The sequence below is a fragment of the Biomphalaria glabrata genome, chromosome 16 (genome assembly GCF_947242115.1).
Source record: "Biomphalaria glabrata chromosome 16, xgBioGlab47.1, whole genome shotgun sequence".
In the NCBI taxonomy this organism is placed as follows: domain Eukaryota; kingdom Metazoa; phylum Mollusca; class Gastropoda; family Planorbidae; genus Biomphalaria; species Biomphalaria glabrata.
The window spans coordinates 12,400,244-12,421,507 of NC_074726.1; the positions used below are offsets into that span (position 1 = coordinate 12,400,244).

Here is a 21,264-nt window from a genome sequence, read left to right on the forward strand (position 1 = left end):
TTGTTCATTCCTTCTTTGTCAAACAAGCCAATTGCCTTTTTTATGAATATATGAAACTAATTGCGCTGGAGGATCATCTGAGACAAATGTCACACTGATAACAAGATAAAGATTTGAAACACTTTCGAACATTCAACGATAAAGTTCAAAATCTCTCTTCAACATCATAAAGAGAAGATGATGGTTTATGGACGTCTTACAATATCTTTTTACTTATAACAAAATAGGGAGCGCGGTGGTAGTGGTTAAGCGCTTGGCTTCCCAACCTGGTTTTCTGGGTTAGACTCTCATTGAATTTTGAATTTTAGGATTTTAAGGGCTCCCGAGTCCATCCAACTCTAATGGGAACCTGACTTAAGTTAAGAAAGTCAAGGCATTTGGTCGTTGTGCTGCCCGCATGATACCCAGCTAGTTAACCGTTGACCCAAAAAAAAAACAGAAAAAAAAAACAGATGACCTTAACATCATCACAAGGTGTGAAAGGGAAACTTTACTTTTTTTTTTAAGCAAAATACGGAAAACATCATAGATAGATTTTTACCAGCCGTTGTAGTTTTAAAAACTGTTTTGCACAAACCTACATCATTATGAAAAGAATTTCTTTAAGCAACAATACAGTTCAAGGTCACTTCGTAGGCATGAGTTATAAAATTAAAAGCTTCTTTAACAATAATAATTAAGGCAAATTATTAATTAATTTATATTTAATGTTTGAAGCACTACTTCATAAAGCAACAAATTCCTATCTGAAACATAATATCCAAAGCTACGAATGATAAACCTACAAAAAAAAATTTATAGTGTGTTTGGAGATTCCATCAATAAATATTGTTATTTTATTGGCTTAAATTTGAATTTTGTCAATAAAAAAGATAGATCTCTATATCTTAATATGTAGCTTTCAATCACTTTTTCACTCCTCAACTCACCACAGTTAGAAATTTGTTTAAAAAAAATGTTGGTGAATTTTCAAAAATTTGCAAGTTAAGCAGGGGGTCTACCGAATGCCAGAAAACATGGCAAGGGGACTACGAGACAAAAAAGTTTGGGAACCACTGGTATAGAGGGACTTCTTATGGTCCGTCAGTTACGCTGGGCAGGGCACGTATCCCGTATGGGAGACGAACGTATGCCAAAGACAGTCTTATTTTTTTTTTTGTGAGCTAAAAGGTGGCTGCCATAACAGAGGCGCCCCACGGAAACGCTTCAAAGACCAACTTAGGAGTCAACGTTGCTTAGCTGACATAGAAGAGAGCACCTGGTTGTATGCGGCCTCAGAACGAGTCAGTTGGAGTTCACTCCCGAAGGCCGCGGGATACACATTTGAGACCAAAAGAAAATCCGCTGCCGAGGACAAACGCAGACGCGAAAATAAAAACTAAATGGACCACCTGCAGACAGTGGTTATGCTTGCCCTGGATGTGGCAAAATATGTAGGTCACATCTGGGACTGCGCAGCCATGGGAAAAACATTCCTCACTAATCTTCGGACTCGAAGACAAGCCTTATAATAACATATACGCTTAATAAACTTTAAAATAAAGTTCTTATGTGAACAACTCAATATAGCCTAACTGTTATTACAATATTCACATATTTAACTTTTGATAGAGATGTAATATTAATGAAATATAATGATATTTAAACGAAATCTAGGTCTCAAGATTGTCTGCCGTTTCACATTTGCATTACGCTAATTTCATCATATTCAATGCATAAACACAAATCAGTCGCTTAACCTCTTCTTATCGCCACCAGACAACACACACACACACTCTATGACACCCCTTTTTGTCAGCAAGTTGCGTCTCCCCATCCCACAATTCAAGGTACTCGCCATCCCCACCCACGGGGAGGACCCAAAGTTTGAGAAACGCTACATTAAAAATACTGATGATCAATAATGCAAAACAAAATAATAGTAAAAATATTCAGGGGCGTTGGGGGGGGGGGCGGGAGGGGCCGGACCTCTTTGGGGGCCCCTGCATTTTGCGTAATATTGAATATTGTAAAAAAACACTAATTTTCCAATTCTCCCCCTCCTCCCTCACCCTTGCTACGCCACTGATAATATTCAAATATGGAATACTTCACAATTTTGTAAAAATAATTCACTTAATAGAAGACAATTAAAATTTATTTTAAACTAGAACAAAAACAAACTTATTGTAGATTTATATGTACACTCTATAATCAGCAAAAAATATTCTACTCTCAACTAACAGCCACCTCAAATAAAAGTGACAATATTTTAATGTTATCTTTCTACTTACTAGGGAGTCTAAATCTAGATTTAATTAGAGGGCGCCTATTCAACTCAAAACCAATATTGCAAACAGCCCGCGAAAATTCAAGGCCAGGGGGGGGGGGGGGGGGGGGAGTCGGCACATACGGAAAAACCCATGGGAACCCCAGCGCGACGCTTTTTTTTTCTTTTTAAAGTTTTCAAAATACCTCTCCCCCCTCCCAAGTTTTCAAAGTATAATGGAATCATTAAAATTTAAATAAAATATTTAAGTAATTTTTTTTTAAACCAAAAATAAAAAAAAAGGATGTACAAATTGCTAAATTAGTTCGGTTAAGATAAGGAGGGTTCGTTCAGTTCGGTTCGTACCAAGCAGTTTCAAAGTTCGGGTTCGGTTCGGTCATAAGTGAGGTTCGAGTTCGGTTCGGTTCGTTTCCCATCTCTAATATTTGTACAGTGTACGTGTTGCCAATTGTACAGTATTGGCTGTTATTTATTCAACAATAAAAGTGTTACGTTACTTTGGGGCCCTGAGTTGTCAAGTTCTTTAAGTTGGTGGTGTATGGTGCAGTTTGCAGAGAGCCTGGATAGTGAGATTCGTTACAGCATGAATAAAATGCAAAGACGAATTTATTTTCTTAAAATCTTAATTTTCATATAAGGGGAAGAACAAATTTACAGTCTCCTGTAAGATTTGTTTCCCTTTTTATATCAAACAAAATCAATTTATTAACATATTTAATTGGTTAATTTTTTAAAATTGATTTTTTTTAGGAACAATGAATAATTGTGCAGTTTCTACTTGATTCGAGAATGGGTGTGGGAGAAATAGTGAGTTCAAAATTGTTTTTGTAAGTATAAATGTTATAAAGTACAATCTTATAGATTTTATTTGGTCACTCCCCCTTCATTTGAAAAAAAAAAACAATTATTTTTTTTTAATTTGTGATTTGTTGCAAAAGTTAATGACCCACAAAAACTTTGTCTATTTTTATTTGGTGATGCCCTCCTTCCAGTCAAATCATTTTTGAGAGCGAGGCCCTCCTGGACGCATGCACAATCTGAGCTACCGTAAATAAAACTTGTAAATACATTCATCAATCTGTGTTAACACAACTTAAGGATGTTCCAGCATTGGGTTACTCTAAAAAGGAGACTTTTCAGTTTCTATTTCAGTATTCCAATGCTTTGGACTATCTCTAACTACATATCATGATCAACTCGTATATTATGTAGGCACATTACATTTATTTCAACCCAAGAGATAAGAGTTAAAAAAAAAAAAGGCAGATTATTTTATATTGGTACAATATTTCACAATCTTAAAATTTGTACAATTATTTTGATGAATATTATGTCTTGATCAAGAGATGAAATTGAAAAAACAAACAAACAATAAAGCGAAATATAAAAATACTTTAAAAAAAAAAAATCTTATATAAGGGAAGGAACTGCACATTTACAATATCTCTAGATACTGAAAGATTTATTTTCCCTTTTCTAAATTAAACAAAATTAATGAGTTACATTAATTAATTGGTTAATTTTTTGATTGATCCATGAATAATTGTGCAAAGTTTCAACTTCATCCAAGAATGGAAAGTGGGAAATGTGTTCAAAATTTGTACCAGACAGACAGACAGACAGAGTGACTTGATATAAGCTTTGTAAAAAAAGTTATACAAAATATACAAAATCATATCACTATTTAAAGGCACATAATATAAAACAATATTTTTTGGTATTCTTTCTTAAAGGCCCTGGATCATGCTCTAGAGAACGTTGTTACACTAGAGCAATTTTTTAACTGCTGCACACTGGATTGATCAGATACAATAAAAATAAAAGTAAAGTTCACCTTTCAGACCTTGTGATCTATAGGGCAGATGATGTTATGGTCTTTGGCCAATGGCTTACAAGCAGGGTGTCATGTGGCCAGCACAACCAACGATCTTTACTTTCCCCAACTAAAGTCAGGTACCCATTAGAGCTGGGTAGACTCATAGCTCTAAAAATCCTGGATTTCACAGATATTCGAACCCAGGATTCCAGGTTCGGTAGCCATGCACTTCACCAATCAGCCACCGCGCCCCTTGAGCATGAAATAGTATATACAAAGAATTCATTACCATAATTACCTGAAGCTTTCTGATTGAAACAAAGTTGTAACAAGAAATCCCAAGCATTGAAGTTGTGTATAGTGTTTAGGGTAACATTTTTTTCACAACATAATGATGACACTGTCAGCAAGAAAATAAAAAAAATACTTAAAAAAAAACACAAACTTATATAAGGCCTAATTGTATCAATTAGTTTTGGCAGTCATGTAATTAAATTAGTAATAGATCTAGACTAGCAATAATAAATCTATGCGATTAGAAATATTTTAAAAAATTGTTTTGTTTAGCGCAATTTCATGCTTTTAGCTTTCTCAATAAGCTATGACCCTATCACTTGTCTGGACCAGGTGGGGAAAGAGGGGGAGCAGAGAAAGAAAGGGGTATATGGGTGTAGCGTGATCGCTTTTAAAAAATAGAGCGACTTGAATTTGAGCTCTAGGGCACTAGCCGCCTTAAGCCAACATATTTAACACTGTACCAGAGAAGTGATAATGAAAATAGAAGGTTTTATAGATATCTATTGTTTGTTTCAAACATGAAAGCAAAGTATAAATGGGACTAATTACTAATTCAACATACCACCACATCAGTCCAGTACAATTTCTTTCCTTTGTTTGAAATCAAATAAAATAATCAATTCCCAATTGTTAATTAACTAAGTGACTAATTTTTTTTTATTGATTCTTGTTTGGTTTTTTTTTAGGTAAAAGATAATTGTGCAAAATTTTAGCTTGATCTGAAATTGGGTATGGGAGAAATAACATGAGCAAACTTTTTACCAGACTTACAGACACAGAGTGAGTTGATATAAGCTTTGTAAAAAAGAGGAAACAGACATCAGAACAGGAAAAGGTACCATAACCTTTAGTGAGCTTCCACAGTATCAAGTACATTGCAAATAGTGAGGAAAAAGTCTTGCTTACCATCTTCACATCCATAAGAAGCACTTTCTCGATAGCGAGGAAGCGGGCATTGGATTAAGGAGCTGCGACCTCCCAAAACAAAAGCAGAAATATTACTAATATTACTAAAAATAAATACAAATCACTGTCTATTAAACCTTTTGGCTGCCAGTATTAAATGGGATTAAATGCTGGTTGTGTAGCTTTTTTTTCACCTATTTCTCATGAAGTTTTTGAGCACTTAATTAAAAGACCGCTCAATACTACTGCAGCTTTGTAAATGGCTGAAATTAGAAAAGGGATGCAATCTCTGTGTACACACAAATTGTGTCACATTTAAAAATGTTTACATCTAGGTACTTCATATACAAATATGCCATAAAAATTATAAAATAGAGTCTTTCATTTATACAGTAAATCACAAAAAGCACAAACTTATACAATGTATTATTGATTATTCTACAAATATATATATATATATAGCAAAGAAATATGAGAAAAAGTTTTGAAAAAGAAAACAGCAACATATATTTACATTGACATTGAAAAACCTTCTTGTTCATCTTGAAAGACTTAACAGAGTAGAAACATTGCAATTTAGTTTGACAATATATTAAGCACTAATGAACATCTTCATTCAAAAAAAAGTAAACAAAAACTTTGGTGTCATAAAAAGACAAGGCATTAACTTTAAGAGACTGCTTTGTTGATCCTAATTGGAAATTACCTACTGGTAGATTCTGACATCTAAAAAGTATTTAACTAGTTTGCTATACCTTATAATACATTGGTCTTTCTATTAAAATAATTTGTGTAAATAGCTAACTGAATTGTAATGTTGGATGAGTACTGCTTAGAATTATTAACACTAAATTGCTTGATAAATCAGGTACAATGATTGACTAGACTAGAGGTTTAATTACATAATGAAAAATGACTTTTTTAAACACATCTTTTAAAAAATTACCTATTAACTGTTTATAAGCCTTGTAATTTGTAAGTTTGGATACAACTTCAACATGTCCATCTCTACCACATAAAGACATAAACAGCATTTACAACAAAAAAGCTAATACACTCACTAGCTATTCTAAGCTACTTACAATAACATGCACATTTTTCAATAGGGCATTTTTACTATGCTGAAACTAAGTACTTTTTAGTTTGAAACATGAACACACAACAAGTATTGTGGTAATGATTTCAGACAATGGATATCTATAGAGACTAATCATGCACAGAAAGTGTTAATAACAACTGTTTACACACACAACTGGGTATAGATAGACATCTTTTACATAGAAACAGACAATACTGGCAATCAAGCATATGTTCATTCATTTCCTAGCTCATAAAGAAAGTGGAAGTCAAATTGTAATGAATGCTCTTTGGTACAACTTAAAACAAAAACATGCGAAAGTTAAAATAGAACAAGTATAATGTGCGCATAAATATGGAGAACAGTAGCTTGTTAATTTAAAAACTGGCTGAACTCTTAGCTTATACAAATACAAAACACGTGCAGTATTTGATGCACCATTCAATACATGTCTGTGGATAATATGCATTAGTGGAGAAAGGCATAAAGTCAAGCTTTGGTTTAGCCACCGTTATTTTTCTAATAATAACAACTTCTGTGAAAATGAAAACATTATAGAAATACAAGTGACTCCCTCGAGGGGCTCAGCGTTGACACCGCAGGGGTAGATGAATAGTGGCTCAAGGATCAGTGGACTTACAAAATGAATGTGATTAATGATCAGTACAAAAGCATCATGGGATATTTCAAGAAGAGGTTCTTCTAAAAAAAAAAAGGTATTTTTTTTTTTGTTGATTATTATCTCCTAAAAGTTTGGAACATAGCAACAACTTATGTTATACACTTAGAAGAATTTTTGTGTAATCCAAGTAATGACAGAAAAATAGTATCTACTGAAACACTTTGTCAATACCTATTTTTACAAATTTTCATTATTTTAAATAAGCTTATGCACTATTGTTTTCTGTATTATGCTAATATTTAGTCCATTTTAGACAAATGCTGACTGATTCAACAAGCACTGGGTTAGTCATTCAGTAAAGAGAATCACATCACAGTCTCCCACACAACTGATTCGTTTGGGCAACCAGAATGATCGTTAAATTTAAATGTTGTTTCAAAATACTTTTCTGGTGGCATGATCAAGGGTGGTAGCTTGTTCTTCTTCTCATCGGGGCTTGGAGGAAGGTACACATTAGATGAGGCCCCATGATAAGTTGGCCATGGTCCAGTGTCTTTCACCTTGTAGTTGTCAACACTGTTTGCAAAAACACTGCTCTGTTGAAAAAACAACAACAACACAATGCTTAAGAAATCATTGGTTACAAAAGAAAGGAAAAAAAGGCATGGAAAAATGGAGGTGTTATTTCAAGAATTAATCAACAGATTTACTTTAAGTTTAGACATCTAAGAGTTAAATGACCAAATTATAATTTTTTAAATAAATAATTATTTAAAAAATAAACAAGATTAAGCATGGAATTGTTTCAAAATCAAATCTATCCCAGTTTTGCTTAATTCAATTAAATTTTGATGTTTTGATGTAGTCTTAGACTTAGACTTAGGTCCTCCGCGCCGTTCGGCGCATTGGGCAGCAAGCTGTCTCCATAATGATCTGTCACTGGCAATGTCTGAAGCCTCTTCCCATCTGGTGTCCACTGTTCTGAGGTCCTCCATGAAGGTGTGTCGCCAGGTAATACGAGGACGTCCCTGTTTGCGCTTTCCTCGTTTTGGCTTCCATGTTATCGCAACTCTTGGTGTGCGTAATTCATTTTGACGTAGAACATGTCCCGCAAACCTCATGCGACGCTCAGTCACAACCTCACTAAGTGTTCGACTCCCAGTTCGGCAAAGGATTTCCTTGTTTGAGATCCGGTCTGTGTAACTGACTCCCAAAATCCGTCTCAGCCATCTCTGTTGAGCCACATTTAGTCTTTTCTCAATTTTGACAGATGACTTCCACGTCTCACATGCATATGTAGCAGAAGGTGTATTTTTGTCTCGAGTCCAATGGCTTGGCTAGTCCAAATAGGCTGCAGCCTTTGGAAAATGCTCCCTGCCTTTCCTATTCGGCACGCTACATCATGGTAAGCATCTCCATCATTTGTTAGTAGTATTTAGTACTAACCTGGAAAGACCGATTGAGAAGAGTCTCACTGCTAACCCACTGGTCTTGGTACTTTCTGTTGAGTTTCCCTCTCTTTTTGTCCTAGTGATAAAAGGTACACTATCAACTAAGGCACTATAAACTAAGGAACTATAAACTAAGAAACTATAAACTTAAACTAAGGAATTATAAACTAAGGAGCTATAAACTAAAAAGTTATAAACAAAGGAACTATAAACTAAGGAACTATAAACTTAAACTAAGGAATTATAAACTAAGGAGCTATAAACTAAAAAGTTATAAACAAAGGAATTATAAACTAAGGAACTATAAACTAAGGCACTATAAACTAAAGAAACATAGCAAGATTAATGTTATATTCTGTCAATTGTTTTATTATGTAATTGTATCATGACATTATGGAATAATCTTTTTTTTTAAATTTAAGGTATAGTTCAATCTCATTGTTTAAACATCTCAATTATTTTACAAGAGTGGAATTTATAAATTAGTTGAACTAAAACATTCTAAATAGAATACTGCACAACACCAGCACATGTATGCATGACGTGACATATAGACATGCCATAGAGACTGCCTTAGTGATTAAGTGTTGTGGATAGGAGACAGGATATAAGACTAATGCTAGGCCTTTAGAAGATTTACATCTAGATAGATCTCCGATGTTACACAATAGGAAGGATCTGTGTTTGAACTCAGGAATAAGATCCAGCACATTCTGATCACAATTTTTTTATAGCATTAATAGTAGCATAACAAAAACTTATGATTCTTATGTAATACAGCTAGCTAGCTGCCCATTTGTTTGTTTTAAAATATGTTTCAAATCATACAGTGAAAGTCTCATGCTGCCTCCATAGCGAAATTATTTTGTGCTATAAATGGAAGAGCTTAGACATTTTTTTGTTTCTGCTGAGCTAAGAAGTGCACACAATTTATAATAAACCTTTTACAAAAATATAGCTTATATACACTTTCTTTATTATGTACACCGAATACACCAAAAGCTAGTTTTTCTGACATGTATGAAAATCTCCAATAACTTACCAGGCCAGCAGACAAGGTCTATAACTTACCAGGCCAGCAGACAAGGTCTATAACTTACCAGGCCAGCAGACAAGGTCTATAACTTACCAGGCCAGCAGTGACTATAACTTACCAAGCTAGCAGACAAGGTCTATAACTTACCAGGCCAGCAGAAAATGTCTATAACTTACCAAGCCAGCAGTGACTATAACTTACCAGGCAGGAAACTGTCCAACTTGCTGGCACCCAAATGACCAAAGAGAAGACTATGATGGTACCAACGATGTTACTTTTCATAAATGCCACTGGAATAAAGTATACATTTTTTATATCAATAATTAGTCATTTAAAAAAAGTAAAGGTATTTTAAATTACAGTTGTTCTTGTGGTCCTTGTAATTATTTTATTCTATACAAATACTGAGAATGTCATCTTGTAGTCCTTCCAGCCACAAGTGCATGCAATCCCACACTTTGTATAAAGTAGAACTACATCTCACATATACCCACAATGTATATACAGTAGAACTACATCTAACATATACCCACACTGTATATATTTCTCTCTTTCTGCCACCCGGGGACACACTTGGTACAGGATGGTAGCTCCCCCAAATATACAAAGAATTGTCTTGTCTGGAAAGGTGGTTAATCTCAGATAAAGGATTACTGATCTGAACAACATGAAAAATGAGAACGAAGAAGTAAAGAAGAATACGGTAGTCCGAACCAATGTAGTTAGAGGTGCGGTGGCTGAGCGGCAAAGCGCTTGCCTTCCGAACCGGGGTCCGAATCTGGTGGAGACTGGGATTTTTAATTTCCGGATCTTTGGGCGCCTCTGAGTCCATCAAGCTCCAATGGGTACCTGACATTAGTTGGGGAAAGTAAAGGCAGTTGGTCGTTGTGCTGGCCACATGACACCCTCTTTAACCATAGGCCACATAAACAGATGACCTTTGCATCATCTGCCCTATAGACCACAAGGTCTGAAAGGGAAACTTTACTTTAACTTTTAACCAATGTAGTTAACAGAAATGGAGACTAAAATATGGTCTTTGTAACCTAATTACTGGGTTTGCATAGCACCCATCCCCAATCCTCAGAATCAAAGACATTGCCTTTAATATTATAATAACCTATATAGAATTAAACAACAGTAGTTTCCAGTACATTGCCTGAGCTTGTCTAAATAAATGCCACAAAAATAATTTACTAACTTATTTTGGTATTCCCACTACTGAAAAAGAGCTTACAGCTCAGCAGCAAAAAGCTGGCTAGAAGAAGAAAATATTCCCACTTACCTAAAGTATTAGGAGTCAACTTTTCAATGAATGCAAATAATCTTTGTACCATGTTGGCCCTTACGCCGATACACACTCCAGCCTAAAGAATTGACACACATATTTTATAAGCTTATGTTTATAACTGAGTTCAACATTATATAATAACATAGCAAATTAATACATTAATCTGTAAATCTACATGTTAGTATCATGACTATCATCATTATTTAAGCCTTGACGATCCCAAAATATTTCTAGTGATTGCATGCAAAGTTCTTTGATATTTCTTGTCACAAGTATTCCACATTAGTATGTATTACTATAGAAATATAGTAAAAGAAAAGAAATATAGGCTTATAAATAAAAAGTAGCCTTTAGAAATACAGCATTCCTCAGTAATCTTTGGAATTGAAGACAAGCCTTATTAAATAATCTTACAATGTATTACTTAACTAAAATATCTACAATAATTTTATTTTTTGCTGTCTTTCTGCCTGTGGCACCCGAGGCATCATGCCCCTCCCCATAACTACACCTCTGTATGTACGTTTTTCAGTTTCTGTTGCTTCGTAGTAATGAGAAGCTTCTCCTGCTTGCCTCCCCGAGTTTGGACATTAAGCAAGAAAGCTAACAAGCTCTAGTAATCTGGTACCCATTGCCCCCGACCATCATATTAATGTTAAGTTGTCCTACTATTCCAATCTAGAACAGACACTGTCTCTATAGTCTATTACCTTACAGTAACCATAGGAACAAGGCCTGCCATCTGTCAAGAAATGAGAGGCATTGATTTTCTGACACACCTGGTCCTGCTCTTGACAGCATCGTAAACATTCTTCCCCTGTCATTGGAAGGCAGGAATTCACACAACAATGTCATAAAAATAGTTAGGAATAAAAAACACAAGCTGAAGAGAAATCAAATAGAGATAGCAAAGAAAAAAAAAATCTGGCTCACAAATATGCTATTCATAGAAAAGATTAAAATAACAAAACTATCATGGGAAAACATTTAAAAAGTAAAACTAGAGATAAAATAAGTAATCGCCTGTAAGAGGAACAATATTATATACTCAAAAAGACATTTCAGAAAACCTTAAAAAATGTTGCTCATTACATCCATAACAGCATTGATCAGAAATATATATATCTGTAACCCTGTTTCCCCCTGACAAACCATTTTTTCCACGTACGAAGTTGAGTGATTTTTGTTTATGCTGATAGAGGTAAATGACCTGAGCTAGTGTGTAAATGTGTTAAGTTATGATTTTGGATTTTTCGACTGAAGATTGAGGATTGTTTTATTTAATTTGTGTTAGTGAATTGGGATTTGGAGATTGTGACATTATTTCTTTTTACCTGGGATATTGATTGATCATAGTTGGATTGTGCTTCTGCAATAAGAGAGATATCAGCGATCTATGAAACAGTGAGTTATTTTCTTTAGTTCAATCCCATATCTTAACAATGTGTTTATAGGCCTACTGTGTGATCTTAGAGACCAGTTGGAGGGATAATTCATGACAAACTAAATAGCTGAATTAATAGAGTTGGTGATTGCATGGTTGGTTAGAGTATATGGCTGTTTAGAATTGAATGAGTGATGTGTTAGAACCTAAGATCTACATGAAGGCTTGTAGTTTTTTTATAAAATCAGTTGCTGTTAGTTGCTTGTCAATGAATCTTGAGAATTTTACTGACTTGCTGTATGGTAGTGAGGAGGTGAAAGCAAAGAAACAAAAACAAACAGGAAAACATGACAAGATCTACTTCATTTCACACACATTAAAAAAAAAAAGGTTCTCATTTCCTTACTTTGATTTTTAAAAAAAGTGATTATGACATTTTTAGGCTTTTAATAGAAACAAAATAGAAAAAAAAAGACACTAAAAAGTACCAATACAAAAAAAAAAAACTACATTGTAACTCACCAGGTGTGGTGCATATGCATGGTACTGAATCAGCCAGGTGTCTTTGACAGTAACTCTGACACCTGCCACCTTTACAAACACCTCTGTGGATGGTATTAAAAAAAAAGTGTCTGTTATTGAGCACAAAGAAGCTTGTACCTCAAATATATTTTCATGACACTGGCGTCTATCAAACACCAATGAAAGAAGAAATATGTACAAGTGTAAATTGCAGATATCCCCCCCCCCTCCACCTTACTTGGTTCCTATAACTGATAAATATTTTTTTCAAGAAGCCTGAACTTTTTTTTTTAAAGTTTGAGTAAACATTTAATTCAAAAACTCTAAACCTGCATTTTTTTTTTCAGTAACTAAATCAACTTTTGTCTAAAACCGTTAAAATGCTTAAAGCCTATACAGCTCAAAGCTACAAAATTTGGTTGAGTTTTGGTAAATGCTCTTCATTCAAGCCATCACCTTACCATTTATTCTTGTTAAAAGGTTTTGCCATAGAAAAACACAAGACAGAATATCTAGGATTACTAGGTTAAAAAGTCTCAATTCATGTATAAAGACAAATAGGGTGGCTGCCTGGTCATGTGGTAAGAGCTTCAGACTGCCATCAAGAATGTCCTGAGTTCAAATCCTGACACTGCCGTTCTAATGCAGGTTTCAGCAAGGACATACCAGACAATTTTTATTTCTGAAGACATGTTCAAAATGTATAAAACCAAAAAGACCAAAGAAATGTAACAGGAACAAGAAGTGCAGATAAGTTCCAATTAAAATGCATAACAATTACAAGTAAGAAAGCTGGGTTTTTTTGTTTTTCTTTTGCCAAATTGGTTTTGAGTATTAGTACGCATTCCTTTATTTATTTTTACAGTGATCCTTTTAACTTAACATAATGTTCCCCTATCAGACCTTGCGATCTATATGGCAGATGAAGTTGAGTCCATCTGTTTCTTTGGCCCATGGTTATACAACATTCAATACAAAAAGACCTGACACAAATGAATCTTGACTTACTCATCAATGCATTTCACCTCGGGTGTATCTGGCATAGGTGTTGAAGCAGGACAATCAAAACTGAAACCTCTACAGAAATAATTAAGGGAAAATAAAAGTATATTCTTAACAAATCTTTATATGTGCAGGGACAGTTTCAGGCAGAAGCAAGTGGCAATGACAGCAGATTCATCTCTGAATCTCAAGATTGCAGCAGCAAACATACTAAGACAATTGGGGCGGTTAAAAATTTTGTGATCAAGTTACTGGCTCCCCACACAAACCTCTCCCAAATGGAGATGTACAGTAAAAGAACATATACCCGAACAGAGATTTTTTACCTTTACCTATTCCTTAGTCTATTGGACCGTTGAGGCACCCTGCAAGACTCGTTGACCATCTTTCTCCATTCACTCTATCTTTTGCCTTAGTTAGAACCTCTTTCAATGGCAGGACCATCCATTTTTTTATGTTGTTCTCCCATCGCTTTCTCTGTCTGCCTATTTTTCTTTTTCCTTGTACTGTTCCCTGAAGGAAGGTCTTTGCGAGCCCCAAAGATCTTGTAATATGGCCATAGATTTTAAGCTTGCGTTTTTTTTTACGATAGTTAGCAGGTCATCATGAAGTCCAATCGCTGCAGTAACCCCGTCTCTAATCTCTTGGTTTGTGATGCGGTCTTTGAATGTGATACTAAGATCCTTCTATAGCATCTCAATTCCATTGCTAGGATTCTCCTCTCTAGCTCTACAGTCAGCGTCAAAGACTCACAAGCATATAAAAATGTGGCCATGACCAGGGAGATAGTACAGTATATAGAATGTGGTTTTAGAATGAACTTAGGCTTTTATAATTTTTGTAGTGTTATTTTTTTTAAAGACAAAAAGCAAGCAAAGGATACGAGCATATGGCACTCTGTAGGCACTGTTCCTTACTGGCACCACGACACACCATGCCACGGGGAGCCATAGTGCAGTTTTTGCAACACTCTGAGTTGACTGGACTGTTCAGAGAAAATAAAAGTTATTTAAAAACAAACATTTGATTTTAAAGAACTTAAGTGACATTTTGTACAAATTTAACAATAAACCTTTAAACTCCAGCAACACACTTGACCATAAATATATGTGTTCCAAATGACAAGAGTTAAAGTGTACTTCAGGTCTTTGTTACCTTTACAATCATTACAACTATTTTAAAGCTGTTAAAAAAATTTAAACGAACAAAAAGTTATGATACATAAGGTAGAAAATCCATTTTTGAAAACATTCAGCTCTTCAAAGCCAAATGATAGTTGTAGTTTGTTTTTTAAACTAGTTACAATCTAAAAATGTTAAAGAAAAATAAGAGCTCTTTGGATTCAAAATGCCTTCAACTTCATCACTTCAATATATTTTGATAGCATATATATGTTCAGGGATGTTTTAAAAAGAGGAATAACTCCTGCTCTTTCTTAAAAAATGTGATTCATTTAAAAGAAAAACAAGCAAAACAAAAAAAAAGAGCTTCAATTTTAGACTTAACTTTTCTTGATTATTTGATCATGATAGTCTTGTACCTACCTGCAAGTAGCATTCTCTTGAAGCCTGCACTGGCTGTCACAGCAAGGGTCCATTCCACTGATGCCAAAGCCACCACTGTCACACATTTCACCTTTGTCAATGACACCGTTGCCACACATTGGTACTTTTGGCTCCAACCCTACCATTGTCCAAATTAAAAGAAGTATTATTACACATGTTTAAATTGAGGGTAGAAAATGTAGTTGTTTGAAAATCAATAACAGAAACAGACTTAAATAAAGTACTGCCCCTGTGGGGAACAAGTTACCAGCTGTTTCATAAAAAGTTTCCATTATTAGCTTTCATTTATGATGCAATACTTGATGGCTTAACTTAGAATCCATGACTTTAAAGGTTTCTGACTATACCCAGCTATAATTGGTATCTAGCATCAGGAGGGGGAAAAATTGAAAGTTGATTACTATGCTGACTGAATTAAACCTTATTTGCTTTCAAAGAACTTTAGGCCACAAAACTAAAGTATTCTTCAATAACTAAAGCAACTTAAGGAAATAGCCTTTCTTAATAATGTCAACAAAGAAACTACATTCACTCATTCATTTTACATCTTTATTTAAACTATCACAAGATATAATTATGTAATATTTAGTTTAACAGTTTAAATATAGATTGATCACTCTGCATTATATAAAACCATGATGAAGTTTGCAACTAAAAGGTGATCTGTCTTCAGGAATTGTTGACAAAAAGTCTTATATTAAATGTATGTACTTAATTATTAATTAGTGCAGTTATAATAGGCATGCTGTGCACTAAATGTAATTTCTAACTAGCAGAATCACATACAATGGCAAGAAGGAAGTCAGCCTACGTAAGCCAAAGTGGCAAGTAGATTAACAGCAGGAATGCATATTGAAATTACTTTTCTTGGTTATGCTTAACAAAAAAATTACAAAAGAATCCTTTTAATCGGACCTCATTGTGACTTGATCGTTTTGGTCCTAATAACAGGCTGGCCTGATAAACTAGATTCAATTGTATAATTAGATTTGTTTTGGAACTTTGGGATTTGGCTAGATTTGATTGTATAACTTTAACAAAGAAAGAAAAATTATGGTTATTTACTAATTTTTATTAAGCCTTAGATGTAGCAACTGACTGTCAGTTTTAGCTTTTGACTACATCACCTTGCTAAAAGCCTACAGAAAAGTTAATTAATGTTATATATTTATTTTTGAGCTAAACCTATCATTGCACTATGGCACATGTGCAGAGCATGGCACTCAAGCAAAGAAAAAGAAACAAATTCAGCCTTACACAGAAGTCACATTTAGAATGGGTCTTTTGTAGAACAGGAAAGTGCTCTAATCATTCCAGTTTTTGTTTTTTTTAAAAAGCTCACAGTTAATAGCAATACAAGGCCAGCATTTAACAACATCAAATGAAATATGAATTGGCTACAAACATCTTTGAAACAAGGTGATAAACTGATCAAATGCATTCAACATGTAAACATAAAAATTGTGACAACATAAAAATCAGTTTTGAAGAAGTATTTGTGTAAGAAAAATAGTTTAAGCCAGCAAGTTTGAACAGCAGTTTTGTGTCCTAATCAGGTTTAGAAATCAGAAAAAATCATTTTAAGCTCTGCATGAGCCAGAATATATTAGCATGTAATTTAACAGAAGTTTAAAGATAGAAGAACATTAACACAATAGCAGTAAATTTTTTTGGCATATAAAAAGTTGGCATGCCTCCAGCTTTGAGAATTTTGTACAATTTGTTTTGCAGCACAATTACACTTTTGAAAACACTTAAAACTATACTTACTATTTTAGTTTGTCAACTGAGGTAAGCCATATTTACAACAGAAAAACACAAATAATTATACAATGCTATTGCAAGCTCTATTTTAGTTTGTCAACTGAGGTAAGCCATATTTACAACAGAAAATAATTATAATAATAGTAAAAAAGAAAAAAAAAAAGAAAAATATTTTGCTTGCAAATGGAATAATAAGCAAACATCTAATACAATGAAGAACAACTTAATGATTAATATTATTAGTGAGAAGATGTTAATAAGATTCACAAGTCTAGATCAAAACTACTTAATCTGGACAGCTCTTTATCATTAGGGTTTTGTACATGATTGCATTCGGAGAAAAATATTGTTAAATGGCTTAATCTCTTTTTTTATTTTTTAATGCTTAAAAATTACAAAATTGTTGTAAATACTCTGACATGTCAAAAAGCCCCACCCAAAAGAGCTGTCAACAGATACAAATTGAGAGATTGTTAGAGAGAGCTGTATAGAGTAAATCAAGTGGGGAATTAGAGTGAGGGTTCAAAAATGCTGCTAGACTTACAAATACCTTCCTGTTCATTCTCTGTTTCAAACAGCAAAGACATACATTTTGAAAACAAAATGAAAGGAGTGGATGGTGTGACAATAATAATAAGTACACAAAATTAAATTGATTTCCATACATGGCCAAGGACAAGTGACACAAAGCTCAAATGCTAACTTAACCAAGACATTTTAACTTTTTTTTTTTCTTAACGTAAATACAATGTTTCAAATTTGAAAACCAATATTGACTGTTACCTTGGCTACTTTTTTTTTTCCCCTTAAGAACAATAATGTAATGAACACATGAAGGAACTTTATGTCAAAGTTTTGAGACTAGCCTCATTTGGAATACAAAACAAAACTTGCACAAACAACAAAAGAAAAAACAAACTATTGTATATATTTTGTAAAACAAGTTTTTTTGTAATGCCTGCACTCTATCTTTCATTCAATAACATGTGACTACTAGATTACTATGTCTAGTTTGTATTTCAAACTTAAGGCAAATATAAGATCCTGTAGCCCTTTGTCTTCTCAGTTATAGATAGCTCAAGTTTACGTCCACCATTAAAGAGAAACAGCTAAAACATTAAGTTTAATGACCTATTTTTGCCTCTAAAGACAAGACAAGTAAAAACATTAACACAAAAATACATAACAATAATTTCAGTGAACTAAAACTAACACAACATGTAAACTGGGCATGAACAATGCAAAAATAGATCAATTTCAAAAACCTGATCCAATGAGCTATACCAGATGTCAACAGGGATGTCTAAAAAAACAGACAAATTGATTTAAGGTTTCCAGTACAAAAACACTCGAACAGAAAAAAAAAAGACTTGTAAGTCTTCTTTTTCATGTTGTCGGCTGAGACTTCATGAAGCTGAGGTATAAAGACATGGTGGAGAATAGAAATATGTCAATAAAAGAACCAAAACCTCTTACCCAGAGTGCTGAGAAATCTTTCGTGCAAAGGAAAGACCTTTGTCAGGACAGAATTATGAATGAACTCATTTCCATATCATTATCCATTTCCTTTTAGTCTATTTCTATCTTAGTGGAAAGTTTCAAAGAAAAGAAAAAGGCTAATAAGAATTTTAAAAAAAAAATTACTTTTATATAACTTTCAAGCTATGGCAGGCTCATTGTGATCTAGTAAAATCTCTTTTGTGGACCTGTTGGAGGAGGGAGTTTCTGGTTTAGGCAGCTCATCAAATGCAACTTAGCTCGAGTTAGGATTTGAACACTAGCTCTCTTTACAGGTAGCTAAGCCACCCAGCCACACATATTATTAAAATGGTTTAAAGTTTATTAACCCAAGAGCTCCTATTTTTTGGTTTCAAAAATCCTTATCATGCACTAAAACCAGTCATGACGCTCTAGTTCTCGTTCTAAACAAGACATGATGAGATCTTCCTATTGGAAAGTTTAAAAAACAACTGTTGCTAGCGTCCCAACGCATTATCCTTCTGTAGGAGTTAAGCGTAAAAGATGCTCTGTAGTGCGGTAGGAGCTATTGGGTAAAGAAAGAAAAATCCTTATTTTGTATTCTCAATGGTTGGACATATTTGAACACACAATTTTGTATTTAGAAAGCAGAATAAGCAGGCCAACTATGTATCTGATTTATTTATAGAACTTAAGATATTTTTTGTGTGTGTTAGATAATAACACATCTATTGATTGGTTCATCTATCAATAAAACTTTGTGACTAAATTTATTGATTTTGTAAATTTGTGTTAAATAAATCTACATTGTGTTATTCAAACAAAAAAGCCAACTTTAGAACAGCATTATATTATATTTTATAAACTAATTTTATAAGTTTTTTTATGTATGTAATGCTAACTACTACTAACTAGTGACCAACTAATTTCTAGCTAACATGTTTTGGGGAAAAACCACAGAAAGAAACAAACAGAAAAATAAACACTTCTAACTAAAAGACTAAGGAAAACAGTCTTCTTTAAAAATTATTTTTGGATGTTTTTGTTAGTTGTTTTTTTTTTTTTTTTAAGCCTAGTATCTTGGTATATATAATGTCTTCAATGAGCTGTTAGTTAAAAATTGTTAACTAGATTACACTCAGGCTATTATGTTACACTTATAAGATTCTCACCTGCTGCTGATTCTATGGATTTTTTAAAATGTATCAATAAGTGTGTTTAATATAAACTTTGATGTCATTTTAGTATGAAATTTTGTTTTAGTTATGCTCAAGCCAAGGGTTACCTCTTTTAAATATATAGTCCAGGATTTAAAACTAAAACTTGCCTTTGATTTTTCACTAGTTTTTGTTTTAAAATTAATAATAACAATTACACCAAAGTTTGAATTTGAAATGTCAATCTATAGCACTTAAACTATGATTACTTGTAGCACATCTTGGGGGAGGGAAAAACTTCTACCAAATAAAATTGGTAAGCCTTTAGTATATTCTTAGGTAACAGATTTTACCTTTAAAACAAGATCCAGCATTGGCCAATAGCACTTCGGTCACATAACGTTTACTGCAGGGTGAGAAGTCCTTTCAAAGAAAATGTTACTGGTTAAAAACAAACCCAAAAGATAACAGCATAAACATTAAATAAAATCACTGCTGCTATACTGTCTCTGTAACATTGAATGTGTAAAATCATGAAAGTAATTTGTAAATTATTCTCTATTAATGCCTCACATTTACAATGACTTAAATCAGAAATGAGATTTTTGACAATCTTTGAATGCTTAGTAAATTCTAGTTGTTTTAAGTTTTCAATGCTCCATTAAATCAAATGATTAAAGGGCAAAAGTATGAACATTTGCGAGGGTTCTGACATTTCCAGACTCACTTTAGTATGGAACTAACAAAACATATGCGAACCCTTGCAATTAGATGTTTTGTTCTCATCACCCATAAAATAGCCTTCCAAAATAATAATCTCTGGATTAACCAATATAGAATGTTTACCAAAGTACACCCAATCCCTGGATTTACTACTAAAGAATTTCTACCAGCATACACCCAGTCCCTGGATTTACTACTAAAGAATTTCTACCAGCATACACCCAGTCCCTGGATTTACTACTAAAGAATTTCTACCAGCATACACCCAGTCCCTGGATTTACTACTAAAGAATTTCTACCAGCATACACCCAGTCCCTGGATTTACTACTAAAGAATTTCTACCAGCATACACCCAGTCCCTGGATTTACTACTAAAGAATTTCTACCAGCATACACCCAGTCCCTGGATTTACTACTAAAGAATTTCTACCAGCATACACCCAGTCCCTGGATTTACTACTAAAGAATTTCTACCAGCATACACCCAGTCCCTGGATTTACTACTAAAGAATTTCTACCAGCATACACCCAATCCCTGGATTAATTAATAAAGAATGTCTACCAGAATACAACCAATCCCTGGATTAACTAATAAAGAATGTCTACCAGAATACACCCAGTCCCTGGATTAACTAATAAAGAATGTCTACCAGAATACACCCAGTCCCTGGATTAACTAATAAAGAATGTCTACAATTTAGTCTATAAGATCTACATATACTCACTGCAACCTACATCATTGTTCTCCTCAAAGCCACTGGTAGCAAACATAAACATAAGATATCTGCCTTTGTTGAGGGGAGCACACTCTCTGGTATCTGCATCATGTTCTGCTCCCCAACTGTGACCTTATCAAATGAACATTTTCAAAGAAAATGTTAAAAAGATTTTTAAAAAAAGT

At 33.8% G+C, this 21,264-nt stretch overlaps 1 protein-coding gene across 10 annotated transcripts; it reads right to left on the minus strand.

Annotated features, from left to right (window-relative positions):
• Positions 1–4,368: 4,368 nt before the first annotated feature.
• On the minus strand, positions 4,369–21,238 carry LOC106057281 (ADAM 17-like protease). Of its 10 annotated transcripts, none has more exons than XM_056014175.1 (12): positions 21,099–21,238; positions 19,993–20,062; positions 17,554–17,568; positions 15,219–15,357; positions 14,558–14,659; positions 13,681–13,749; positions 12,673–12,755; positions 11,477–11,583; positions 10,761–10,842; positions 9,677–9,765; positions 8,435–8,515; positions 4,369–7,584 (listed from the first exon to the last, which is right to left on the minus strand). In XM_056014175.1, exons 1-12 carry the CDS (start codon positions 21,138–21,140, stop codon positions 7,354–7,356), a joined length of 1,110 nt encoding a protein of 369 aa, XP_055870150.1. In that variant the 5' UTR covers positions 21,141–21,238; the 3' UTR covers positions 4,369–7,353. The 10 variants fall into 10 exon arrangements, with proteins under 10 accessions (XP_055870150.1, XP_055870149.1, XP_055870156.1 ...); XM_056014174.1 differs by having other exon boundaries at positions 17,548–17,568; XM_056014181.1 differs by lacking the exon at positions 17,554–17,568 and adding an exon at positions 17,010–17,025 and having other exon boundaries at positions 21,089–21,225.
• Positions 21,239–21,264: the final 26 nt, after the last annotated feature.